The sequence below is a fragment of the Cryptotermes secundus genome, unplaced genomic scaffold, assembly GCF_002891405.2.
Source record: "Cryptotermes secundus unplaced genomic scaffold, Csec_1.0 scaffold1702, whole genome shotgun sequence".
Classification (NCBI taxonomy): domain Eukaryota; kingdom Metazoa; phylum Arthropoda; class Insecta; order Blattodea; family Kalotermitidae; genus Cryptotermes; species Cryptotermes secundus.
In genome coordinates this window covers 114,171-125,509 of record NW_019727429.1, presented here as the reverse complement: position 1 = coordinate 125,509, position 11,339 = coordinate 114,171, and the positions used below count along the sequence as shown (strand labels likewise).

General features: G+C 40.8%; 1 protein-coding gene across 1 annotated transcript in view; it reads right to left on the bottom strand.

The window, feature by feature from the left end:
- Positions 1-2,978: 2,978 nt before the first annotated feature.
- LOC111864807 (protocadherin Fat 4) overlaps positions 2,979-11,339 on the bottom strand; it is a 95,147-nt gene continuing 86,786 nt past the window's right edge. Inside the window, exons 15-19 of the mRNA XM_023852329.2 lie at positions 10,902-11,016; positions 10,512-10,657; positions 9,524-9,681; positions 6,353-6,606; positions 2,979-4,047 (exon numbers count right to left, since the gene is read on the bottom strand). Of these exons, the coding sequence (XP_023708097.1) occupies positions 3,958-4,047; positions 6,353-6,606; positions 9,524-9,681; positions 10,512-10,657; positions 10,902-11,016 (763 nt within the window). The 3' untranslated portion in view covers positions 2,979-3,957. The remainder of the gene's footprint in view (positions 4,048-6,352; positions 6,607-9,523; positions 9,682-10,511; positions 10,658-10,901; positions 11,017-11,339) is intronic.

The following is an 11,339-nucleotide window of genomic DNA, read 5'->3' as shown; positions in this document are numbered from 1 at the left end:
TTTAATTTCGGATTGTGTTAACATGCAACATCAGCAAAATAAGATGCACGAAGCTCCAGTAATGAGCAGCATTGTATAATCACAATTGCTGCAACAATTATCCTCTACGTCATAGCGTAAAGACGTCTTATATTTTACTTGATATAAATGTGCGATGGGCCGTCCATAAATACAACTGAAATACATAAATATTATGATGCAAACTGAGCTTATAAATTCACAAAAAGAGGCCTGTGATAATATACATATATATTTTATGTTGAAATTGACATATGAAAAGTTATTGTTTGACTGAAATATAAGATTCTTTGTTATCCATAAATGTAACAGAATACTTAAATTCCAGTTCGATTCAGTAGCACTGAATGTCAATTCATAGTAAACAATATTGTTGTCTAAGCTTTTGTGCGTTATTGAAAAAATATTGCAATTAAAAGACAAGAGGATAGAGTTACACTCCAACAAGCTCAAACATTTTGCGGATGCACAGTTTGCTTCTTTGTATACATCATTGTCCTCGACTTTCATATACTGTTGCAAAATTAATCTCACTAAAATTATCACACGGCAGAGGGTTATAATATTTTTCCTTGTATGTCGTAAAGAATTCGCCATATTTAAAATATTTCAAACGCAAATTTTAGGATTTTTTTTAAGAAAATTGACACGGATTTTAATTTCCTGTAAATCAGTTGTCATATTGGGCCTGATACGAATTAAAATTAAGTTATGTCCGGACACTCTTGTTATACGCAGTCAAATAACAATTTTCGGTCTAAATAATTTCAACATGAACAAACGAGTGGACATGTGCAACACCCTAGTAATGCATTTATTTATACTCACGCTATGCAAAGAAAGATTAAGACCGACTTGTAATTCCTCTTCTTTATAATCGATGTAGTCGCGGAATCGAATCCCGATGGGGTGGATTTTTTCGATTTACCTAATCCTTCCACCCGCACTATGACCCTGGGGTCGACTCAGCATCTAACAGAAATGTGTATTAGGAATATTCCTGGGGGCAAAATGCGGCCGGCGCGTAAGGCTGACAAGCTTACCGCCATCTGTGAGCCGATTATCTAGAAAATGTGAGAGCCTCAACATGTCACAACCTTATGGGCCTCCACGGCCTGTTACAGGGAAACCTTTACTTTTTTACTTTTTATTGATACACATTGAACGTTTTTATTAATATATAAATTGCAGATTTACAGTATACTCTCAATTTTATGGAGTAATAAGTAAATTTGCTCTAAGTGGGTGTCTTGAGTACAAAAATCATCACTGATGATACTCTTACAGGCCCTATAGAAGAATGGTGATGGTTTTAATCTTCGTCATCTGCTGGTTGTGGTAGGTCAGACGGCCACTGTCTCCTCATTATTGTTCTTACGTTTGGTGGGTTGCTAATTTCTACAGCTTGTCTGTTGTTGTGTCCGAGTAAGCTTTGATGGTAGAGTGTTGACAATCTACGTATTTCTTCTACGACAAATTGGTTTTGAAGGTCATTATGGAGAGTACAGTTGGAGACATACCAAGGTACTTTAGTTATTGAGTACAAGAATTTTGATTGAAGTCTTTGAATTATTTTTGTGTTTGATAGTTCTGTGCAACCCCATAGCTGTAAACCATTTATCCATATGGCTTTTATTACGAATTTATATAGTAGAAGTTTGCCTTCTATGGATAACTTGGATTTGCGGCCCAAAAGCGAGAACATTTCTCGTAGCATTAAGTTTAACTTCTGACGCTTTGTACATTGCACGTTGACACAAGTTTTCTTGTTTGCGAGACCTGATTACGTCAGGGGCATACTAACACTGCGGTCTGGACGGTGAAACTGGAAAATCTGTAACAGAAAATCTGGATGTATGAAGGCGCTGCACTAAACATTTTCAGAACATGCTTCTGCTTGATGTAATCACCTTGATGCTCCTGCAGGCTCTATATCATAGGAAATACAACCGCCCTTACTCCAGTAAACGTACAAGTGGGGCTCACAGACCAACCTCCAACCAATTGGTTGTGAGGAGAACATTTTTACACCTCCCATGTCGCAGACTGTGCACACACACGATTCATTTTGCAGCTGGCCACGCTGCTAAGTTATATCTTTACTACTGAAAAGCGTACGCAAGACTTCAGGCCCGAGACTTTTACAGGCTTCCTAGAAGAAATCGCACCATTCACCCAATGGAAATATAGAGATATTTATTTCAAACATTTTCTATAGGTACAAATTATACATTTTCTTCACGAAAATCTACTTTAATATACAAAAGTCCACTCTGTCATGTTCAGTAACATTGATAGAATTCTCATCTTCAACTGATGAAGTGAAATAAAGTAACACTTAATGTACATAGCACTAGTTTTGGTTCCTTGTTGTCTGAGATCTTTAATTGACGTCCTTTCTACACGTCACTGTAGATGTGATGTCGTTGTAAACCTGGTAGCAAGGCACTTTTATCGATGTGTCGTTAAGTATATTCAGTGTTAGCAGAAGGGGGCTTCGCTTAATTTGTCATGTATACGCATGAATAATATGAAAAAATTAAAATTCGAGTTATTTTGACTGAGAAGCTGGCGATTGGGCTGTAGCCCCATATTAACTTTCTGTTCATAGTGGGTTTGCACTTACGACAAAAACAAACGGACAAACAAACTCCGTGGCCTGTAGTCCGCAAGAGAACTATACCGACCGAGTGACCGCTGCTTGTCGGTCAAGTTAGTGCCAACGTTAGCCGATAGAGGGTGTCGCGTGGTCAGCACAACGCATTCCCACTGCCGTTAATTTCGGTTCTCTAGACCGGAGCCACTATTTCCTTGAAATAGCTCCTCAATTATCCTCACGAGGCTGAGTGGACCCCGTTCCAGACTCAGTACTTCTCAGATAATTTGGTAGCGCCGGTAATTGAACCCGGGATCTCTGGATCTGTAGCCAGGAACTCTGACCACTAGACCACAGAGGCGGTCAATATACCCATAATATTGCTTTAATTTAATTTTGAAAACTGCGATAAAATACGAGTACATTGTACTTCATATGTATGTAATTTGCCTCTACAAGATTCATTTTAAGCAAATTTCCCTTCAATAAATATTAAGTAGTTACGGTCAACGTAAGAGCAGGAACAATTTTAGGTCTTCAGGTTTAGTGGTCGTTAATCGTGTCAGATGTAAATGAAAATTGAAGCAGCTGCTTCATTTTCCGTAAAAATATCCAATATCGAGTTTCTTGAAGATCCTTCCAATGGTTCTCGAGTAGTTTCATGCAAAGGGTGGGCAGACGTCGAACTTAATGGGTATTCTGCAGGGCTGCAAACTCGCCTACAAACTGACCCAGAAATATTCAAGCAGAGTTAAGGGTTTTGTTAAATTTTGAAAATGTTGCATTTCAACAAATCCAATTATTACTCTGCTCTCTAACAAGTGATTTTCACACCTGAAGATGTGGAAGTGGTCATATCTTAAACCTACCACTGCTAAGGCTCAGCTATGATGACCTGGAATTGTAGACCAGGTTGAAGAGAAATTTACTCCTTACAGAAATGAACACTTAGAGGCCTAATGTCAAATTAGTGCCTGTCGGTTCCATGCCAGTGCAGTGATCACCCTACTTGAACTAGCGTTTAACTGTGCAGCATAATCAGCATGCAAAGCTGAACTCTTCACGCAGATCCACTGGAATATTTTGTCACGTCACACCACATTATGAAGAAAGGAGCAGTGGGTCCCGATTTCAGAAATTGTTTCATTACTTCTCCCATTGTTGTTTATCATGTTTCGGTTCCCATCCTTTCTCACTGTCACTTGTTTGTCAGTAACTTTGCACTTTCATTTCTTGATCTGTCACTGCACTTTCCCTTCTCTTACCACTGAAGCATTTGCGAATAACCGAATTGTTCCTGAGTTTGTCTTTGGGCGAAGCTGCTTAGTTGTGTTCTGCTGGTGCTAGAAATAAACCGTGAGGTTCATCTGGTCCGAGGACTGCTGCTCTTGCGCTGTGAGTGGCGTGACACTCACCTCTGGGTCCATTGCAAGCTGCCAATTTAAATTAAAGAAAGTAAGCAAAGAAAAAAAAACAAACAAAACTATGATGTATAAAGTACTTATAAGAACAGTGCTATCTTATGCCTCTGAGACCTGGCCACTGTCAAGATCGGATGAAAGACTGTTAAGTATATTTGAAAGCAGGATCTTGAGATATATCTTTGGACCAGTGGAAGAAAATGGAATATGGAGGAAGAGGTATAACCATGAGTTATACAAACTATTTAATGAACCAGACGTCACTGGATTTATAAAGGTGAAAAGGCTTGAATGGGCTGGACACACAATACATGCCAGCGAGAATAGAACGATTAAAAAAATACTTAATATTCAACCGGAAGGAAATAGGAGAGTGGGAAGACCAAGGTTAAGATGGGAAGAATGTGTGTGGCAGGACATAAGAATTTTGGGTGTAAAGAACTGGAGGAATGTAGCATCGAATGGAGAAGAATGGCGAGCAATCCTGAGGAAGGCCAGGGCTCACAAAGGGCTGTCGTGCCAGTGATGATGATGATGATGATGATGATGATGATGATGAAGCAAAGTAAAAGAGCCTTTTCATCTGATTTGCTTATCAGGCTATATATAGTCTAGAAAGTGCGAATACTGTGTGTTATTTACTCCGCAGAACTTAACCCATCTTTGAGAAGCCTAAACACGAAAGCCCTCCATGGGATCCTGGCCTGAGCCACACAATTCAAGTTCACTTTCTTATAGCCTAGTTCTCCGGAATTCATTTAAATATTTCTCCATCATCTACTCTTAGGTCTTTCAAGGGGTGTTTTTATTTTAGATTTTTTGACCAAAATTTCATATGCATTTCTCACATCTTTGCTCCGCACCCATTTCCCCTAATGTTATGCAATAAAGAATAAAATTTAACGTGACTGGGGAAGGCACTATGCTACAGGGCGCGAGTTTGATTCCCGATGAGGTCATGGATTTTTAAATTTACCTAATCCTTCCAGCCGCACAATAGCCCAGAGGTCGATTAAGCCTCTAACAGAAATGAGTACCAGGTATCTTTCTGAGGGGTAAAGGGCAGCCGTCGCGTAAAGCTGACAACCTCACCACCATCTGTGAGCCGATTGTGTAGATAATGTGGGAGCCTCGATCTTTCACAATCCAATGGCCTTCCCGGCCTGTTACAGCGATAGCTTTACCTTCTTTTTGCCTTTGCTCCACGTCCATTTCCCCTAATGCTAAACAATGAAGAGTAAAAATTAACATGACTGGGGGAAGGGGCCGTTGAAAATTCAGCATGTAGTCTCTTATAACTTATTTACCTCCTCCTGGGCCGCGCCATAGCTCAAGCGGTTAGTCGCTGGCTTCCCACCGGGGCGGCCCGTGTTCGATCCCTGGGTCTGGTCAAGTGGGATTTGTGGTGGACAAAGTGGCGCTGGGGCAGGTTTTCTCCGAGTACTTCGGTTTCCCCTGCCAATCTTCATTCCGCCAATTGCTCCACAATCACCCTCACCTATCATCTGGGGCTGGTACAATAGGCCAGAAGCGGCCGCAGTACAAGGGACTTAGTCCCACCCCACTAGCAATAACAAAAATACCTCCTGCTCCTCTCCGTACTCCCATATTAATTTTTCAACCATTTGATTTTCCCTAATGTGAAATTGTGCAGGTATTCAAGCCGTCTGACAGTCAGTGCCTTTGTCAGACACAGAACGACGTCCTCTGTGATTGCATAACCTACACACAGCCAATCATAAACCGTCTTGTAACACAAACGTTCCTCGTTATGCAATTCCATCGTCCTGCTATTTCCTCTCAAGTTGAAGCACTGAGGAAAATAACAGAAAAGGAAGACAAATCTGTACAGTGCATACTCGATAATCCAAACCAATTAAAGCTCTGCAGTTTCGGTATTAACGAATACCTTGGATTACTGGAGTTTGCATAAACAATAAATAAATTTTAGTAGAATTATTTATTTAAAAGATTTATAGGTATATACAAAAACCAAAAATCCATGTTATGGGGGCAAGTGGTAACCGGGATATATTTTTCACTTCCCATGTAGTTAGGTACCTTAAATCAATTCAGATTGACGCATTTTCGGATTGCCAATGATCCATCTTTTTAATTAATTTAAAATATTTTGAGTTACTGGGGCCGAAACACCAAGCTTCATGCCAACCCATTGTAACTATTGACTACTTTAATATCTAAGAGAATCTGAGGGTAAGCAACACTTTTTAAAACTGCATCATTATGCCGAAGTACATATTTTGGGCTACTATAGATGACTTGTAACAGAGCACAGGTGAAATGACTGCACACTAACCTTTCTCTGCTGGGAAGATTCGTCGTCCCAGCTGAGTTTTTTGACTCGCCGAGGGATTGAGCCGCTTGGCCAAGCGACTCCATTCTTCGGTTGGTTATTGTTGTCGACGGTCGGCGTCGATGTTCTAGCGTCGTCTGGCAGTTGTGGTGGAGCTGGCGCCACTTTATGTTTGGCAGAACCCAGTCCCTGGGCGAAAGGGTTTGCACAGCTTCCTCTTATGCTTCCTCTCGAGGAAGTATTTCTTGCCATTATGCCTGTACAAATTTGTACGAGTTGCATCAGAATCCAACCAACAGCTCACACCTCACAGTGACCTCGTTGCTTGAACAACATTTATCAACCAGAATGCAGATAACTGTGGTGAGAGGGCATTAGACATTACAGTTTTTGTGCATCAATTACTTTTGATAGCAGAAAGAGCTACTGGCAGGAATGAGATCCATGTACGTGCTAAGTGGGACGACAGATGTATATGGCATGTTACCCACGCTGGAAATTTGCCTCCCATTCTTCAGACACCAGCTGCTAAGAAGAATACTTGAACCTAAAAGGAGGAAGAAATAGGAGACTGCAGAATCCTACATAATGAGGAACTTTTTATTCTTATCCTTCTACAGATATCCTTAAGGTGCTCAAGTCAAGGAGCATTTGGTGAGTAAGATAATGCACACATGGAATTTAGAAATGTGTACAAAATTTTTGTCGGAAATCCAAAGGGATGGTAAAACTAGGAAGACTTAAGTGTAGATAGAATGAAATTAATCTGGAGAAATAAGGTGTGAAATTGTGGGCTGGATTCATATGGCTCAGGATAGGGTTCAGTGGTGGCCTCTTATATCTCATTTCTTGATCAGCTAACAATTTCCTAAGAAGGGCTCTGCTTCGTGGGGTTTATAATGTGTCTATCTCCCTCTTTCTATATATGTACAGAATATATCATCGTTATATACCGTATTTTACAGAATGTTGTCTGAATATCGACATAATTAAGAAGTTTAATATGAATACATATGGGGCACACAGTAGCGTAGTTGGTTGAGGCACTGTGCTACAAGCCTGATAGTCGCGGGTTCGAGTCCCAATGAGGTGGATTTTTTTTTCAATTTTCCTGATCCTTCCAGCCGCACTATGGCCCTTGATTCGACTCAGCCTCTAACAGAAATCAGTACCAGGAATCTTCCTGCGGGTAAAGAGCGGCCGGAAAGTAAGGCTGCCAAACTTACCCCCATCTGTGAGCCGATTGTCTAGACAAAAGTTGGGAGCCTAGAAGTTTCACAACCCTCTGGGCTCTCACGGTCTGTTATAGGGATAACTTTACTTTTATATGGATACAAATCCTGAGGGCCTTCCTTACAAAGTTATAACCATCAGAAAATGTACGTTCCTGAAGTAACATTCAAATAAACAGACTTTTTATTTGTGTTGCGTAATGATCACAGAGATCCATTTGGCGCATCATGTGCCCTTACATTTTACCAGCACGCGTTAGTGGGCAGGATTACCTCAAAAGTTTTCCAACACAATTAAATGGACTACTGTAAGGTATGGCCTACAATATACATCTTCACATCCTGCAAAGCATGACATCTAATAATAAGGCATTCTCTATCTATGGCATTTCGGATCTTGCAACTGGTCCAGCCCTAAGGCAATTCCTTGTACTTTCGTTATTATTATTGTTGTAAAATACATAAATAAAATTATATAAATATAGCGTATATTTCATTTTTCTTGCCACATATTTTATATTATTTTGTACATTCTTTTAAATTGAACAGAATTACATAAGGCACAGCATGTCACAACACCATAAGATATTTGTACAGACATCAGACGAAGCACTGAACGGTGTTTTTATACATTGTGTAGTTCTTCCGTACATGCGCGGCAGGAAAGCCCGAATGTGCTGTTTGTTTGCACTACAAGTGTGAACTTGAACCTGTAAGAGTACCGCATTCTAATAGCTTAATCAACATTTAATTCAGCAAAGGACAAACTGAAATTTTACCCAAATAACAAATATCGAACTTTTTTTTTGTATTTAAGGTCTGGGATGACTATTACTCATTGTACATATTTACACGTACAATTGCCTAGAAACATATGTCATAAAGTGTAGTTTCAAAATTATTACTTACAAACTTTTTGAGATCTGTGGTCGTCCGTATTACGATGCCGTGAATTCTCCTAAGTGGTTACCGACGTTTCAGAAGAACCTACTGCTTCCATTTTCTACCTTGAAAATGAAGACACTAAGTTCCTAAAAAAATTGGTAAATAGCCTTGCCATTACACAGAGCAAATTTTGAGTAAAGGAAACTGCTTTAGTGTCCTGCACGTCGCAATCTGAACCCTATGTTCAACTGTTTTACCACAATATTTACATGGTTATATTGTAACAGTCTGAAATTTCAACAGAAAATCGAATCGTTTTTTATGGGAGTTTTAGTACTATTAACTTTCCTTGCTATCTTAAATATTCTTTTTCAGTTCTACATCTAATCGATTGATGCGTCAAGGTTGACGTTTATCGCTGTCTCCCACGAATAACACGCACAATAATCAATCGTAAACCACATCCATTACAGAGTATATACACTTCACATACCCACACAACAAATATCATTAACATTCACAGAGTAGACACGATACAAAAAAAGACTTCTCGCTCGTTCGTTCGTGACCTACTACGCAATTTACACATATTAATACAAGGTGTTGTTCCTCGATAATTTATTGCTGTGGTGTCCATAAATTTTGTAACGACGATGAAAAGTCTCAGACCCTTAAGATTTTTACCTCACTCCCTCCCTCTCGAGAGAGGCTGAAGCTAGAAGGAAGTTTAAATCACAGATTTAATGTGGTGTAGTAGGACTACCGACGTATCGTGGAGAGAAAGTTTGCAGCTCCCGGTAACGCGGAAAGACTTGCTGGTGGAAGCGTAAGCCTCAGGTACAGCCACCCATGCCAGACAAGTCAAAGGGTAAAAGCTAGAAAATATAGTCCCTCGTCCTCCAGGTTGGGGATTGGGCGTCGGGCTGACTATCCCACCCCGGAAAAATTGACCGTTACGAAACCATGGAGGAAGCCAAAGTCCGTACAGGGTAGTAGCGCCGGGAAAGAAGGAGGAGGAGGTTAACCGTTCCCACTCTCGCCTCAGTGCCTCACTCACTTTTCACTGTGGCGGTCTGGAAGGGCCCACCCTCCTGCTGGCCGTGGAACATGGGGTTCTCCACTTTGCCTTCCCCTCCTGAGGAGAGCTTCTCATGTTGTATTGGGTTATTCATGTAGCCTTTTGTTCCTGGACTGCTCCCGGATTTTTGCCTTTTGCTGTAAGGACAGAACATTCGTCACTATTATAACCAATGCGACTTTGAAAAGTCTGTTTCATCACGTCACTGTTTACATAAATTAAATTTATATACTTGCCACAGTGTATATTATAATGAGATTGATACCTGTTGGGTCGTGGTTGGCTTCTAGATGAATACCAACGTTTCGAAGTATCTTTCTGCCCCCGCAATTTGCACTAAAACTTTGGTATTCAGGCACATAAATGCAAGTCTAACAGTTACATTTGTTAAGGGTCAAGAAATTCTATGTGTGTGTTACAATACTGCACTCTATTGATCAAATCTCGAGCTGTTTTAATATCAGAGGGACAAAACAGGAAGACACACTTGGTGTTGAAGAATTCTGTCTTCTGGGATATAATGTCGTGTAGACAGCTGAAAATCAACCGACGTTTCGGAGAAATATCGCCTCCATCTTCAGAGCTTGCCAACTGCTTTCACTTTGGTTTCTTCCTTGGCATATTCTTCGACCCTGAAGATAGAGGCGACATGTTCCCCTGAAACGTCTGTTAACTTTCAACGGATTACACAGGGTTATATCCTAGAAGATAGAGCACCGCTGTGAGAGCATCGAATCATGCAGACTTGTTGTTAATTGGTTAATGAATTATTTAACGACACTATGACAACTACAGAGGTAATTTAAAATCGGATGATATTAGAAGACACTTATGTACACTGAACTGGAAAAGACGGCAATGAAACAGCTCTGATTTACTTGAAGGCCGGCCTATAGTTCTCACGTTTACAGGAGAACCTGAGGAAGGTGCGATGCGGACGTTGAGAAGTTTGGTACAAATGACTTACTGCTTGTAGATGTAGATGATGAGCATGATGATGATGAGTCCAAGGACGGCGAGCAGAGATCCGAACACTACCATGAGCAGGAAGCTGGCACTTCCGGCGGTCTGCACCACGCTCTCCGGGAAGTGCACGACAACAGGAACTGCCGTCTGCACCCAGAGCAACAACATGAACACATGCATTGTGTGATCTCCTGTGTTTCTCAAACAAGAAAGTAACAGGTTTGCTTCAACCTAGAAGATCCCAGGAATTAACTATGACCCATACAGTCTTCATAGGAAGGATGTGCCGCTAATCTGCACAGGGGACTGCTCGACATACCCTAAATGTGAGATCTGATTTTGGCATATCGCAATTTGGAAGAGAACCGAATTAGTTTTGCTGTTACTCTACCTGTCTAGGAGGTATCCCATTGTCTGTAGCCACAGCCATCATGTGTACTGTACTGCCGTTGAGAAGTGTCATGTCCACAAGAATGATGTCACCCGTCTCACTTATGTCGAACATTCTGGAAAACAGTTAATTTGATTAGTTCATCTATTCTGAGTGACAGAATTCACATACCTAATTTCCTGCAAGCTACAAAGCAGGCGGTTAAAGACAGAGATATATAAAGATAATATTCATAGCATAAGGTTTGAGGTTCTCACGGCGGTGACCATGAAGAATGCCGTCTTCTGGGATGTGGCGCCGTGTAGATCTTGTGTGAACCGACGTTTCAGAGGAATGTATCGCCTCCATCTTCAGGGTAGAAAAATCCGCGAGCGAGGAACCAGATTGAGCAAGTGGCTGCAGACTGAGCCACCCTACCTTCCTGTCCTTATATAGCTG